The sequence below is a fragment of the Corvus kubaryi genome, unplaced genomic scaffold (genome assembly GCF_017639235.1).
Source record: "Corvus kubaryi isolate FWS band 111438036 unplaced genomic scaffold, C.kubaryi_AGA036_p1.0 37398, whole genome shotgun sequence".
Taxonomy (NCBI): Eukaryota; Metazoa; Chordata; class Aves; order Passeriformes; family Corvidae; genus Corvus; species Corvus kubaryi.
In genome coordinates, this window is record NW_024581137.1 from 6,811,620 (window position 1) to 6,828,456 (window position 16,837).

The 16,837-nt window shown below is 38.7% G+C and overlaps 1 protein-coding gene across 10 annotated transcripts in view; it reads left to right on the forward strand.

Moving 5' to 3' along the window:
- Positions 1-16,837, forward strand: part of HECW1 (HECT, C2 and WW domain containing E3 ubiquitin protein ligase 1) — a 266,897-nt gene that overhangs the window by 159,742 nt on the left and 90,318 nt on the right. For 6 of the 10 annotated variants that reach the window (XM_042043488.1, XM_042043484.1, XM_042043482.1 and 3 more), the window contains 2 exons: positions 4,084-4,162; positions 13,358-13,527. In XM_042043488.1, the coding sequence (XP_041899422.1) occupies positions 4,084-4,162; positions 13,358-13,527 (249 nt within the window). The remainder of the gene's footprint in view (positions 1-4,083; positions 4,163-13,357; positions 13,528-16,837) is intronic. The other 4 variants (XM_042043483.1, XM_042043487.1, XM_042043490.1 and 1 more) reach the window with 1 other exon arrangement.

Sequence of the window (16,837 nt, forward strand, 5' to 3'; positions counted from 1 at the left end):
AGGGAGGCTGAATAGGGGCAGCCTAAGTGTGCCCTGTAAGCCACTTTATTTTCAGGGGCAAGAGCATTGTCCTTGTTACTCTTCTACATATTTAGGTAGACTAGTGAAGGGAAAGGTATTTTAGGAGATATTTTTAATTAGTTGTGAGAATCTCTGTTTCTGGCTTTCTGCTTAGACAAATGTTTAGTTATGTGCTTGGAATTTTGCCTCAGCAAGAACCGATGGACTGTAATACTGTGGGATTTCTCAAAATGATTTTTTTTTTTTTCATAACACATACCATGGCTGAAGAGGAAGGGAGTCTCAAGGGCACCCTTTGCTAGCATGAAACCTGCCTCCTTTCTCATTCAGGGTCACATAACTTCCTTCTAGCATTTGCAGGAACTACTCACAAGGAAAAGTGATTCCAGGACAGGACTATTATTTTTAGCTTTCAGTCATCTCCTTCAGTCTTCTTTTTCTCTGTATGGAAAAAATGAGAAGCACTACCAAAGCTGTACCATTTCCTGAGGTCAGCAAGTCCCAACAGGCTTCAGTCTGGCCTCAGGTACCTTCCCATGTTTCACAGTTAATCACGGTCAAATGCTGGTAGTCGTCTTTTGCCTTGCTTCAGAGGCTGGGAAACTATCACAAACCAGAAGATTTTACAGTGTGTGTTTATTGGAGAATATTTTAAAGGAAGTACAGATGCTTCTCTGTTTAAATGTATGTGCTCCCATCAGTGGCAATGATGCTGGCTCCAATTGCATGCAAGGAAATCAAAAGGAGGTTTGAACACAGTTCAGGAAGCCTTTGGTTTTTGGAGAGAGATTCAGCTAGGCTTGAAGTTGCAGCTCATGTCCCATCTTCATGTCTAGATATAGCAGAAGCATGTAGTAAAAGCATATTAATTCTGTTTTGTATCAGCAGGACTTGTAAAATAATTAGGCTGGGTTGCACAATGTGCAAAAATGGCATTATAAACTAAAAATATCAAGCTAATTCAGGCTGAGCTCTCACTTCAAGGGCATAACAAAGCACAGAAGTTATTGAGGAAAAATCACATTTGTTCCTTTTCATGTGAAGGACTTCAAGCCCATAGGATGTCAAGTGATGAGATGAATGTTGTCTGTCTGTCAACTAACTGTGTTTTAAGTGGCAGTTGAGAAGATAGAGGGGTTTTTACCTCCTGCTGACTAAATTCAAGGTTTACTTAGAGTGACGAAACTCCCAATGTAATTATATTGCAGCCACTAAAACCAGTCTGGATTTCCTTCATGATTAATGGCAAGCAGGACAGTATGACCTGTGCATGTCCCCATCCCAGGCCTCAAGATACTGGGAAACCCAGTTGATGTGGTGGCTGGTGAGCACTGGTGACCACTCACCCTCTTTTGCTCTGCCCTGCATCAAGTGCAGCCTTGTCCTCATTAACTGGGGACAGTCTGGTATTGCATTAGAAAGCAGCGAATCCAAACTGCAGCAAATAGCTCTTCTTATTTTCAGAAAATCAGACTTAATGTCCCCCTCCCTTCCTTCCCTGCTGTTCCTTCTGACTTCTTGAAACGCCAATATTAAAATGTAATCACTTTTATGGCCTTCCTATTACCCTTCCCATTCTTAGAGAGAGGATGTTTGCTTGCTCCCGAGCCTGCTCTGCCATGACCCATGTCACGGGTGAGAAGGTTCTGTGTATGTGTGAGGAGAGTGGCAGACCAGTGCCTTCAGACCACTGGAGGATGAGGAGCACAGGTTTGTGATGGTAGAGCTACACAGGAGGCTCAGTTGTATGAAGTCTTTAATGGTGCATCCCAGGTCTCAAACCCAAGGACAAAAGCCTCTCTCCTTCAGCCTTTCTGCCATGCACTCCCTTTCTCATCCACCTGACCAAGAAGAAAATTGGAAAAACTTCCAGCAAGTGTTGCATTTTGCTAAGATTAAGTGCTAGGCATTCTCAAAGTGGCTGGCATGCTGATGAAGTGCTGCAGCTCAGAGAGTTATGTAGGGTCAGCTACCGAGGATGGAACTTGTTTGCACAGCAGGGCTGGCTTTTAGTACCCCTGATTGCATGGCTGAGTGGTGAGCCCTTGACAGGATGCTGTGGGGTGCACCTGCTTCACAGAACAGATGGACCCTTCAGGAGCAAATAAACTTATTTTGTTGTTGTTTCACTTACGGGACTGTATGTGTTATTACTCCCGTTGTGTAATGGCAAGCTTTGCCTTCCAAGTTTGACCATGCTGAGGATGCTTTACCTGTATCAGGATTTGTGACAACACTCTATTATAACTGTCTCCATACAGTTTCACTAATGTTGATAAGGCCCCTGAAGGATCATTTAATGGCAACATATTTTTAAGTTTTGGACAGGTTTGCAGGACCCCATCAGATCGACCCCAGTTTGTTCAATGTGTAGTCTGCTGAACTATTCATACTGGCATGATGTATGACATACTTGGCAGGTCTGAAAAAAACCCAGAGTAATGTTGAAGGACCGGAAAAAAGCACATTTTCCAAATGTGCACATATCTAGAGTGGTTGGCCCAGTTATTATCCTGGACAAAATCATGAAAAGACCATAAAAATAAGCATTAAAGGGTAATTAATATCAGGCATTGACATAGTATGAAAAATACATGTTGACAAGGAAATGTCATTGTTTCTTGATGGGATCACAACTTTGGCTGGTAAAGGTTGCTGAGTTCTTGTCATAAAATTCCCATAGACACATATATTCTGAATTAAATGTGTCTCTATCCAGAAATCAGTGGTGGCTTCAATAAATATATTGAAACCTACTTTGCTGAGAAGGCCAACAGTGCAATTGCAACTAATTAGCTGTGATCCAATAGGGATGTTTCTACTGGAATTTATTCATAGTCCCTCTCTGCTCAGTACCTTTTATCCCATTTAGATAGTCTGAAAGAAACAAAATGATTATGACTAAAAGTCAGGTCCAGCAGAAACCATTATTTTACAAGGATGTCTAAATTCAACCCATACATTTCTGATCTAGGCCTCATCTGCGTCTGCTTGCTTAATCCCTGCTAGCTGGGCTACAGTACCCACTTGCCCATGTTTTGCATTATCTGGGGGCAGAGAGCAGCTTGTTTTCTAAGTTAAGCTTGACTACACAATATTTAATATACCGAGCAATGAGTCATAGCTGAGTGGGATTTCAGTTACTGTTTCCCGTCAGAAATTGGAACTTCACTGCATAAATGCTGTTTTTCTTTTTTGGCTGAAAGCTGAATGGCAAGAGTGACACGGAGCTGCTGCTTCCCGGGGGCAGAGCAGCACTTGGTTTGACTCCAAAGTCAGTGGGAAGCAGTACTAGTAGCGCCACCTCCCTGCTGAACTTGGAGTCTGACACCCGATGGCATCTCCTGTGCCCTGCTCAGGGACTCCGCGTGAAAACTACTGGTGGTGGGTTTCTCCTGATGCCCCAGACACTGGCCCATAGGTGTACTTGTTTCCCAGTTCTGATCACAGCCAGAAGGCAGCCTGGTGCCTAATTTGCACAACAGCAGCTCACCAATAAACTTACTGAGCCAAGGACTGACATTAAAAACTGAACTGTGGAGTACAAAGAGTAATCAATAGATTTTTTTTTTTTTTCCCCAGCTCACCCTCAATGTGTATTGTTAGCAAAATTCACAGTAGGTTTTTATGCAGGGTACTAGTAATCTCTCAGAAGTCTTTCTCCAAGGTATGCAATAAACTTTCTGGAACAAGATTTTCCACACAAGTTATAAAGATGGAAGTTGTTTCAAGAGGTGATAGCCACATCCCCATCCTTATGTACTACTTTTATCTCCTGATTAATAAGTAGCTCCTTTTTGGGTGAAGAACTGCTATATTCAAATTACAGTAGTATTTTTGCATCATTCTGGTTTTTTATGAGAAAGCTTCCAGGAAGGGATGACTTAGGCCATTAATGGTTAAATGATTACCTAGATAAAAACATTACTTTGATCTCTAGTCATATAATTGATTCTTGGTTGTAAAACTAACTAAGAATCTGTAAAAAAGACAGTTACTAAGCAATTGCTCTGTTCGAAAGTTGTTGGAGACTGCTCTTTCTCATAATTCTTTATCTTCCAGCAGATTTTTAAAAGCATCACCAATGAAGACTCAATCCAGGGACAAGGAAGTCGGAGACTGATAAGTTTTTCATTGTCAGGTAAGCCACTGCTGATATGAAAGTTTTAAGCCCAAAGAGTTGGGGATTGAAGTTACTAGAACCTTAGATGTACATGTGTGTGTAAGTACATGTATGTATATACTTACGCATGGGTTCTTTTTCTGTTGCTCTAGAAGTAATGCTGAGGTAGAGAAAAGATATCTATGATTGTTGCCACACTCTTTTCCTTCAGTCAGAGTTATGTGCTATAGTGTCTTGTTCAAGTAGAGTTTTGGGGCCACATTAGGTTCTTCTGTTTACAATTAAATATGTAGGTCAGGGAAAGCAAGATCAAAGGCATGTGCTTTACTTACAGAGGAAGATGTGGTTTGTGGTAGTACTCTGTTCCTTGGAAAGCACGTTCCACAGTCATGGTCTGGACATGAGGCAGATCCATGTGCTGTGGTGCAGAAGCTTTCTCTGTATTGCTCAAAAGTGACTCTCAGACTTCTGGAGCCAGAAGATTGCTCTCACTTCTCTGCATTTCGTGAAGAATGCTCAGCCTCATTACTTGGCACATCACTGCAGGTTTTAAAGGCTTAATATGTTTCCATGTAACAGCTATGAACCATTTGATCTGGCTTTGGTAAGAACAATCTGTAAATCATGTCTGTAGACAGAAACCAGTTTGTCAAAAGAGAGTGGTTATGAGCATGGCTCTCATTTTGGAGTTTTATGCTTGCTGGTTGGTTTCCATATTTTTTTAGCTCTTGGAAGACAGAAGTGCTTGACTTGACTTGGAAATTCTTTGAGCAAGTAGTACACAGTAAAAAAGTTACCCTAGTTCAAAAGTTTTACAGGCATAGACCTTGAAGTTTAAAGTCCTACTCTTGGACAAGCATCTCATTGTATGATTGGGTTTGGCCATATGATTTATTTCAAGCTTCCCTCTGTTAAGCATGCATGTCAGTGCTTTTCCTAATTAGGCAGACAGTGTGGTTCTTGAGAGGTTGTATAGGATACATGGCAAATCAGACTGAGATTGGGTAGGGCTTTTTAACACATGGCTGCTTTTGCCAAGTTGCACACTGGACATCCACCCATCAATTGATAAAACCACAGGTTTAGCTCAACAGAAATAAAGAAGTAGACTTAGTATTTTTTAGCGTCAATAAATAATCTTACACAGAAAATTTGGCCCAGAACTAGTTACAGTTTTTCATTCTCTCAGATTCTTTGGCCTAGTAAGCCAAGAGGTGTCAAGAGTAGTAATTTGTGAGACTGTTAAATAATGTGGTCTCAGTGGGCCCTTTTATAAACTAGACTATCTAATTTACAGCTTGATATAAAGTATACAAAGACTATACCTCATAATACATTTGGGATATCTTATTCCAGTGATCCACAAGCAATTAATCTGCATATATATCACATCCATATTAACAACATCATCACAGCCAGGTATTTGAAAGGCTTTGATAAACTAATTTGGCAATTATTTTATCAAAAATCTAAGTTATCAAAATAGTTCCATTTCAGTCTTTTCTGAAATTAACAGATTAACACATCACAAGGATTTATTTATTACTTTCTTAGTCAACACCACAACAACAAAATGTTGTCTCTCTCAAAGCAAAATTATTGCTAATCGTATCTCTATTATGCTAGCTAATAAAATGCAAATCAAGGCAGACCTCCCAGAGGCATTGGAAGGAACTGGGATTCCTTTCCATTTGCACTGCTATCTCAGCAAAAAGTAACCTCTCTCTTGTCACAAGTCCTTTTGGCTCATACAGAGTTTTCCTTTTCAATATCTGTATTTTGGTATACTGTCATCTTCAGTCATTATTAACTAATAATGACTGTATTAGTTAATACAGTCATTACTTAAGTTAGATTTCCAAATTATGGTTGATTTAATTGCAGTTAAAAAAAAAGTGGCAGAGCATTAGTGTGACTGGAGCTCGTTGCACCAACGCAGAGCCATCATGCCCTAAGCAGTCTGTCATCTAAAGAATGCAAGAGGAGCTATGCCTTCTGCCACATAATTTTTTAAAAAGGAAAAGTTAGTAGAATGGGAAAGAAAAATCTCAAAGGAGGCCAAATCCCAAGAAATGCTGAACAACATGAGTGCATTTCAGATGACTTGTATTGCTTTCGCTACTGCTGAGACAGTCCAGTGAGACCCTGTGTTAAAATGAACTGTGTAGAAAGAAACAGGGCTTTTTTCTAAAAAGCTGTTGACAAAGTGCTTTATTCTTTCTGTAGTTTATTGAGTATTTGCTTGGACAAAATCCAGCTGGTTTCACTGGAGGATTTTTTTGAGAAAAGATTTCTGGATTGAATAAAAATGTCAAACAATGAAGAAGGTGTAAAATGATCCTTCAAGGCATGAGAAGATGCCTAGCTTCTTGAGAATGGAAATAGCAGAGAGTTTGCACATGTCACTAGGAGGGTTTTTTATTTCATGTTTGCTTCCTTGAAGACTGGAAGTTGGTTCTGTGTAAGACTGGTTCAGATTAATAGGTTCACTGGCAACGGTGATCTCAAGGAAGATAATTTCCCATGATTAAGCTTCTTAATCATTTTTATGATGACTATTATTATAGCTTCCATTATTTAAAATACCAAGAGAAATATTTTAAGCCTAATTTAGCTAGACTGAAAAAAGCCTTTAAGTAAAGCTCTGCAGTCCACTTTGCTTTTACTTTCCAAACTTGCCTTTTCCAGTCTTACCAGCGAATGTCACACTTCCAGTAAGATGGCTGAAAAGCATCAGAGCTTTCCTGCATGAAGTACAGAAGGAAAAAATGCGCTAAGCTTCCCGAGATATACATCACTGCAGCTTCATGGTTTAGCAGCAGTGTAACGCATTTGCTGAAGGCCCTTAAAACCAGTCTTGTTGGCTGGTATATTTAGAAAGTGTTATCATGAGATTTGCATAATATGCCTCCTAGCTCAATGTTGCATCAAATAACTTCTTTCAGGTCTTAATATTTCACATATCTCATGTGTTTGCACACTTTATTTATAAATGTTCTTGAGGAACAAATGGCCAGAAAATCTGAATATTTCACAAACATTCAGGCATTTATCCTCATCACAGCTCTCTGAGAATGTTGTTAGTTGCTTTTGTGTAGCTTTCAGACCAGGTATTCAGGTAATATCAGTTACCTGATATTACCTGATATTATATAAACAGTTGTCAGTTTATAGAAGAGCATAAATCACAACTGAAAATAGTATAAGGTCATTATGACAGGAGTTGGTAGCATGAAATGCTTGTTCAGGAAGCAGATATATAATGCACTTTATTTTCCAACAGTTTTTTTAAGTCCCAGTGACTGTCTTTATAACTACTAATCCCATTACTTTTTCTTACTTACAAGATCTTGTGTCAAGGTGAGGTGGCTTTTTAGCACCTCCTGTACACCTTGTGCCTGCAAAGTACTGCCAGGCTCTAGACAGCCAGTTTGAAAGGCCTCAGAAGGCTTTGAATTAAAGTACTCCATTATCCTATTTAACACAGGACGCTTTGCCCCATGGTGGTGAGCTTTGTGTGAGTGGCTCAGACGTATCTCACAGACAGGTGTGTAGTCAGTATCTAAGGATACCAAGATGGTACTTTGCTCCAGTGGTTAATCACTTGCAGTGATAAAAACACCCCCTTGCTGTGATAAGCTGTTCACATTAAAGGTTCAGACTTTTTTCTGTGTTTTCCTTCTTGATGAAGATGATTTAAAAGGTAGCCTGTCTCTCTGACATTTTGGAATAATTAATTCCACTACTCTTTTTCATTTATTAATACAACTATTTTCTTCCTAATACCTCTGCTGCCCTTCTTTTACACAAATGAGAAATCCTTTTGTTTTTCTTTGAAGCATTTACAGCTAGAAAAAAATATTTTCTCCTCTTTTTCACTGTCTTTAATATTTTGTCTGGGAACCCTGTGACAGAAGCATTTTGGTTTATCTGATCTATTTAGTCTTTTTTTTTAAATCTCAGACCTTAAAATACCTCCTTGTGCAACTAAACTAGCCTTTTTTTCTGCATTTTATTTTAAAAGAGAAGTGAAGTCTGTCTATATGTCTGTAGATTTCTAAGAGCAGAAAGGAGCACTTTATTTAACCTCTTACATATCATCAGTTACAGAATCTCATTCGGTAGCTGATGAAGTCAGTCATCTGTTGTACTTTAGGCAGTGTCTTTCTCAATTCCCCTGCATTAGTTTGCTGTGTTGGATTTTAAGACTTCCTATCATTGCACATTACTGTTTGATTTCTAAAATTCCTTAATATTTGCTTCTTGAAATCGCATTAATAGCGGATGCAATACTTCTGCGAATCCATGCTCACTTCCTTCCAATTAAGTTTGGTATCATACGCTGCTGCATGAGTCAAATTGGCATTTCAATAAATGCAATATTCCTGTGCTCTTACTATTGAAATGTTGGTCCACTGATAGTAACTAAAAGAGCTTGTATTGCTTTAAAAGCACATGGCTGAGAGGGAGTACCTATGTGCCTCCTGTTGAATCTTGAGCAAGCAGTTTTGTTGTTCCTTGTTTTTAAGCCATTCCTGTCTCTTAGGTAGCTCAGCTCTGTAGATGAACTGCTGCCCTCTAAGATAGGTTCTGTTTGTTCTGTCCAAGGTCGGCAAAAGAAACACTCTACAAAAGGAACAGTGACATATCAGCACCCTGACAATTACCTTCCTTCATTGGTAGTCAGTCTAGATACCAGTTCTGTTCAAGTATATTTTTTCAGTGTAAGAACCCGAGTTGATAGCTCTTCAGGAATTCACAAAGGAAATCTGAAGGGAAATGCTGGAGCTGTCCATTGACATCCTAATTAGCAACTCTCTTGTGGTGATGGATTATGAAGATGGTTTGTTGTGCTTTGATACATGACCTATCAGGATCTCAGTAAGATGACAGTATTTTATATTTACTGCCATTAATGAACACATCATAGAATGAATTCCGTTTTGGTATTCCTCAGGCTAGATCATAATCTAAATTGACTGTGATCATTGCAGTAACACTGGGGCTTTTCCAGTGTCCTGTTAACTTCATTAGTTCTGCTTTTAGGTGTGTTCTGGGCAAGTTTGGCCTAACTTAAGATGTCTTCATTTTTTCAAGGGGTCAGATGGCTCATGAGGAATATGCCTCATTTCCTGGTCCTGAGATCATGAGGCTAGTATGCTAAACATGAAAAATGTGAATTCAGTGGGTTGACTATAGAATTTCTTAGGGTTAATAACTTCTGCCATAAGTGCCAGTATAGATACCTGCAAAACATGAATTGTCGTCACTTGGATGGTGCTTGGGAACACAAAGGACATTCAATACTTGGCATTTTTTGGAAGGAATTTGCCATCTGTTTTAGAGTATCAGTATCAGTTTCTCAAAACTAATAGCTCTGCTACTTACTAGTCTTTGACCCTTCTTTTGGGTTGTAGACTCTGGGTACTTCAGTGACATAGAATATGCACCATCAAGTGACTAGATGGACTGAGTCTTCTTGAGATACATCTATAAACAGCACAGAATAGCCTTGTGTGTTATTTCTAGGAAAATTCTATTGGCAAAGTCTTCTCATCCCTTGGGGAGAACAGCTTCCAGCTCCCTTAACTTACTTCTGACATATAGATGACCAAAGTAAATGTAATTAATTTAGAAAACAGACTGCTCCAGGGTCTGGTTCTCTATCTGATTATCCATCCTTTTCTGTCATGCTCCTATATGGAGCATGGGTCTGGTCAAATACCTTGCTATGTCTGCAGGGAATTGAACTAACAACTTTATGGTAGTTTTGCTCTTCGTTACTGTCAGAGAATCTCCTTCCTGAGCGTGACAAAACATGACTCTTCCCTGAGCTTTTGAAAGTTTAATGACTTGTACTGAGGCAAAATCAAACACTGTAAAACACAGATGTGTTCTAGCTGTGTTGTTGGAATTGACATCCCCACCTGGCTCCAATAAATACACTGGTTCACCACAAAAATAAGAATCTCCATCACTATCCTGTCACCAGTGCCCCAAAGTATTGCTGCATGGCAAATAGCTTTGCCAAATGCTCCTTTATAAAGCAGACAGGGGAGTCTATGGCGCACCTTAGGGATAGAGGGTACATGCATGCAAGTGACCTAGTGTAAAGCTTCCTTAGGTCAATCCAGGCACCTGGAGATCAGCATATATGGAAAGAAAGCTCTGAAGTTGGAACAAATTCATAAGTCACATGGGGACAACAGCAGGCAGCAGTTAGTACAAGGCATTTTTCTCCAATGAAGAGAGCCTAGCTGAAAGAGGATGCATGTACTTACAAGTAGTGCAAGTCTGTGGCAGTGAAAGGCTGTAATTACTTGTCTTTACCTGGATTCCTTCCTTCTGTCATCTGTCATGAGACATGGCCTGACATTTATTAGACTGTTACATGTATATAACCTCTTTCACACTAAAGTGTGAAATGAGATACTGCCACATGGTATATAACTTTTTATTTAAGAGACTGGATGAAAATACACCTTTGCAAACCATAGAGCAGTTATCTTTGTAGCATTTCCTCACATGCCTCCAAGAAATGTGCTATAAAACTACAGTGTACAGCAGGGTATGTCCCAGCCTTCTGGAATTCATTCATTCCACCAAGGATTTAGCTTCAGACCTTCACTTAAAAGTTTAGTATCTTCTGAACCTTTTTTCTGAAGATGATAGAGAAAAACGTTTGCATTTGGGAAGGCAGAATAGCTGGGATTCTTCTGTTGGGGAGTCACACAGGAGTGGTAAGAGTTACAACAACAAGTTACAGCAGATAGGTACAGGACGTACACATAGATTTTGCTTCAAATTAAATGAAATTCTGGTTATCTGCAGATATCCATGTAGCTTTATTAAGAGCTTTTTCAGTTTTGATGCTCTGTTTTTCATGGTGATGAGAATTTGGGGTGAGATATAAATTGGGATATTTTTCCTTAGGAAAGCTATTTCTGCTATTTCTGTTCATACTTCAGACAATAAAATTGAAGTTTCCAACTGAATTTTTAACAAAATTTGTTGTATCATGTAATTTCAGCAAGAAAATTACACAAATAAAATTTCATGCTGTCTGCTTAGCTAAATTACTTTTTTTTTCCTCGTCCGAATACAAAAATGAGATTATTACCTGAGGTTAGGAGTACCTTCATCTTCATGGCTGTTCTCTAATTCCCATAACTGGAAAGAGGCTGGAAGGTCATCATAAATGTATTTTCTTTATGATACATGATATATAAGTATCCATAATTGAGTACTAGGTATTTTCTATCAGTAGACAATTTCTTTACTCAGTGGTACCCAAAGATAGCATGCTCTCTCTTTGAAGGAAAAAAAAAATCAGAAACATATACAGCAATGAATATTTCAGTTTCAGACTCTTGAGGAAATATCAGAGAGAAAGAAAGTAAGATCCCAGAGGTCTTTCTCTCCTCTCATATGTTAGCAGCCTGAACTAATGACCCTTATCATTCATACTGCTTTTTCAATCTTGGTTTCTATTTCTTGAATGCATTTCTAACAGTACCACTTCCAAAGCAAAAGAGTTTGCCATATAGGATTTCAGCATGGCTGTTAGATGAGATACATGCTGGTTGCACAGAGATTGTGCACTCAGAAAACAAAAAAGGGGGAAAAAAATCAGTGTTATCTGTTTGACGCAGATAGTTTTCTTTGTGTGACTTTGTGCATTTCTAGGACCATGGCAGTACATAGTTTCAGCAAAGTACTTTCAAATAAGCTCTTAGTAGTGATGTCCTGTATTTTTTTTTCCTTTTGTTAATTGTTAGATAATGTCTCAAGAATGAGATTCTTAAAATATAGTCTGTTTCATGACCATCTGTCCAACAGCTTTTGAATATTTGCAGCATGAATTTTGTGGTGGAATAAATGATTAAAACCAATGGAAAGAAAAGCAATTCTTTTTAACTTGCACATTTTATTGTGTTGGATATTACCATATGTTAAGGAAGCAACATATAACTGGGTTTGATATAGCTATTTTTTGGAAAAAATATTGATGATGGTGTGCAATATGTAGGATTTTCAGATTAATCCAAAATATCTGCCTTGAGGGTTTTTCATGGTCTCCCACAACCTGCTGGAATAATTGGGTTTTTAATCAGAAGAGAATTAGAAGACCGTGAAAATTAATGTTTTCAAAAACTGCCTAAAAGAAAATATATGTGCTTAAATTGAATGTTTAGGTATGCATCTAAGCAGTTTTGGAAACCATCTTGCCTAATACTTTTTATCTCTCCAATACAGCAAGAGAAAATAGGCAGAATGCAGTACAGTGCTTATAGCCCAATGTGAAATAAAGCTTTAAACAGAGGAAAATCTCCATGCAAAGAGTGGTGGAAAATAAATTAGCTACTGAACTCGCTAATAGGAATAAGTGCTTATGTGTTCCAAAGAAAGCTTAGAACTGTATCTGAAAGAGGAGAAGACCAGAGGGGTTCAGTCTATGTCTGTTGAGCCAAAATTAATGATATACCAGCAGATTAGTTTGCATTTCATTGGCTCCACAGGGACAGATCATAATGGCCATTGTATCGTTCTACAAAATGTTGTAGGGAAATTTTCAAATAAGTGCCTGGGCATTTTTTGTGTGTAAAACACATATTATGCTCCCTGGGAGTTCTGCAGCTGTAAAGCCCTGCTTAAAATTTGGACATTCAAGTCAAGAGTTTTCCTAAGGTGAAGTTAACCCATGCAGGGAAGAAAATTATTTAAAGTGGGAAAAAATGTAAAATGACTTCTCATGTACAAAAAAAGTGGTGTAAAAGCTAAGATTTGTAGAGTGGTAAAATTGATACCTAGGAAGAATGACATCCATTGGGTACCAAATGCCATGACCTTGTCGTTAAATGACTGGATCTCTTTTTCAGAGTAGTCCTTCCACTACTGTCAGGCTGAGCAAGTGCTCAGCTTATTAGGAAAATTAGTAGATCACTTGAAGTTGCATAAATATTGATTTAGAAGCTGAATCAATCTGTACAATCAGGCTGTAAATTTGCAGTTTCATTATATAGTAATTTGTAAATCCTAAATCACAAGATCATTATGGTTTGGCATTACATTGCCTCACAATAAACACAGTGAGTTTTTTCACATTCCTGCTATATTATTTGAGTTCCTTACCAGTTCCCTATATACTGTTCCTAGCATCCCGAACAGATGCCTGTAATGTGAAAAATAATCAGGTTCTTCACCTTCTTTCAGATTTCCAGGCTTTTGGTCTGAAGAAAGGGATGTTCTTCAATCCAGATCCTTATCTGAAGATTTCCATCCAGCCTGGAAAACATAGCATCTTCCCAGCACTTCCTCATCATGGACAAGAGAAAAGATCTAAGATCATGTGTAACACCGTTAACCCAATCTGGCAGGGAGAGGTAAGCAGTTTGAGAGTTAAGCTGAGACTTTTCTTAAAACATGGACATTACTCTAGTACTATCCCTGTCTTTTTCTTTTTTTAAATTCTGTTCTTGGCTAAATAGTTGTTGACCTAACTGGTTTTGATATATTTCATGACTACTTGTCTCAATACAAAAGGCTAAATTAGCTACAAAGATGAGTGATACATTAAAATTTCCAGTATACTTTCAGTATAGGTTGTACTTCATTGGCATAATTTATGAAGTTGTTAATTACTGAAGGCAGGCATAAAACAGAACTGAAAAATAAAGTCGCATAGCATGAAAGGCTGCTTCTAGGTTGTCATAGTGTTCTTACACAGAAAGGAGACATTACATAAAGCAGAACAAGTACAGCATACAAATAAAGAGAAGTGATGTAATTGAAAAGCATCAATGGCAATATAAATCAAAGGCAACTTTGGCACATTTGGCCATCACCTTGAAGAAATAGTCTCTAGTCTGCTTCTTTTTGTTGGAAGGACTTGTACGTATTAATGAGATCTGAGAGTTCAATTGCTGCCTGCTGTTTTTAAATTACATGCGAAATGGCAATAGGCAGCAAAGAATAAGGAATCTCTTTGGAATTAAAGGAGCCTGACATACTGGGTGTGATTTACTGGCATGCTCTTTTAGAACAATATCTCCACTGCAGGAAAGAGTAAAAGTAAATAAATACACTGCATAGATTTAGTCAAATTAAAATGCAAATTGTAAAGTAGCTTAGGGATAATTAGGTCAAACGCTATAGACATGGAACTGTGAGTGGGCAAAAAGACACCAGAAATGGCATTGAATGGTCCTACCTGGAGAAACGGTACCAAATCAGGTTATGTGACAGGTGGGGGAGGTTTTATGACTGAGGAAACAACCTTGAAACTAGTCAGAGAAAAATGCGTTCTAGCAGAACTAAACTGAGGACACTGTTAAGAGGCATCCACCAAGTCATAACTCCTCTGTGCAGCCACGCATCAGATGTATCTGGATGAGAGGTCCCAGGTCCAGCTGAGGATATGGTCAAGCTAGAACTGGCATGGGGGATCAGGCAGTTGGTAGAGACCTTTCAGTGCAGTGCATAAGACACAGACCTAGAGGGGAGCACGTATGAAGGGGAAACTTGCTCTGTGTGTGTAATGCTCAGTCCATAGGAATGTGGCTCTGATAAAATGTCACCGGTGTCTTCTCCTCAAACCATGCCAAATCACTGAGTTTGTGGGCTGACATTTCTTTTCCAAGTGGAGTTTGGCAGCAAGAAAAGGAGAAACAATGAAATGGCCTAATTATGGATATGGGAAAGCGAAAGAGCACAGCTGGCTTCCAGCTTCCCTGTTCAGCCCCCAGGTTTTCTTGATTGCGTGCAAGCATGCTGCTTCTCCCTCTCTGTTGTTAGGCTGTGAGTGGCAAAGGAGTGTAAAAGAGTCAAGCCATGGTTCAGCATGTTCTCCTTCTGCCTTCTCCTCAGCTGATACTGGGGCGTTTAACTGCGTGCATTTGTGCTGCAGTCTGTGCAATCAGCCCGTCTGAACTCTTTGTTTTGTTACTGAAGAGCTGCATTGGTTTCTGCTGCACAGAAGACCATAGGCCTGATTTTCTGCAACTTTGTCCCTTCATGGGACAAGGGGAGAGGGAAGACTGAAAACTGTTGCTGAATCATGGTGGTAGCCATTCTTCTGTCCACCCTTTTTACTTATGGATGTGAATATATGAAGTGACAAAATACTGAGGACTTGTAGCCATTCATTAAGAGTATCAGTCACAAGTTGTTTTCGCAAAAACAAATTTTAGGCAATATATTATTTCAGAAGGGTCATTCTTTTCTTAGATTCTCTGTCACTCCATGTGACTAAAAAGCAGATGTTCTTTTTTTTTCAATTGAATGACCTATCTGATTTGTATTGGATGCTAAACTTGAAAAAACCTGGAATAGGGAAATAAAATGATTGAAATATCTGCAGACTAGGATCTTTATATATGTTCTTGATTACCCTTGAGCAAATTCAGAAGTGAAAGAGTCAATTCAGTTTTGTAGGGCTTTAGCACCAAAAGTCCTACAGACTAAAAGATGTCTGATTTATTTATATTAATTTGTTCTGGTATTCTTTGTCATATACTTACCATGCTGTTCTGTTTGTATGGTAACCACCTGCATTATACAAACACTCTGGGAGCACTGTGGTACCTCAGGCAAATTTTCATCTGTCTCATGTAATATTGATGATCATCTTCATTTCATAGGCTGTTCAAATGCTGTTCAGCACAAGTTATTCTGACTTAAACCTATTCTTCCATTGCTCTGATTTGCAGTACTTTGTACAAGGGGACATAAGGAAATGGAAATGTCTTATAGATGAGGAGTAGCAAGTGACAATCTGACACTTGCAGCAGGGATCTCTGTAGAGGTGAAAGAGCCCTCACACTGAGAATTTTTGCTGAGACAAGTTAAAGCCCAGGTGCTATCTTCTCCTGATAGAGAGACATCATTTTGAACATGTTTCTGTATGTTTTCACATGCTCTTCCGAAACATCTGTAACGTTAAAAAAGTGAGTGCGTGGAAACCACATGGCACTGGACAGCTTGACTCTACAGTCCCGGGTTAGGCAGGTATTGCCCTGCCAGTCCAGACAGTTGCAAAAGCACAAAGGGTAAATAGTCCTATCATGCTGATTGGAGGTAAAATGCAAAGAAAATCTCAGAAGGAAGTGCCCATTTCCCAAATCTTGTGTACATGTAGTAGAATTGAGAAGGGTGGATGCTTATCTTCTAATTTAGATAGTGGAAAAATAATGACACTGTTCCCATATTGTTTCATATTGAAACAATGTGTCTGCTGTCACATTGTTTGGAAAAAGCTTCTTTAAAAATATTTACTTTTTCAAAAATCAGTGAAGTGATACACAGTTCAGATAAGTAATAGATCAAGCACAGTGGTTTAAAAATTAGTTTGCATACCTCCAACTGGATTGGAAATTCTATGGTTTGGCTGATAAAGTACTTCAGGTTTCTGGACTTTACCTTAGACATATTTATGGTATTTCTTTCTTAACTATGTGTTGTGATCCAGTTTAAACCCAGAAGAGCAAAGAAAATTAAGTCTCTGTGTGTAAAACGGAAAGAACTTTGAAGGTTCAAAATATACCCAAAAATGAGATTAAAACCAAACGAGGTTAAATGTTGGTGCCAAAAAAATTGATATATTGTATTAATAGTAAAAGAGGCAAAGAGAAAGAGAAAAAGAAAGAAAGAAATAGAGAAAGAAAGGCGGGGGGGGGGGGGGGGCACAGGGAGAGG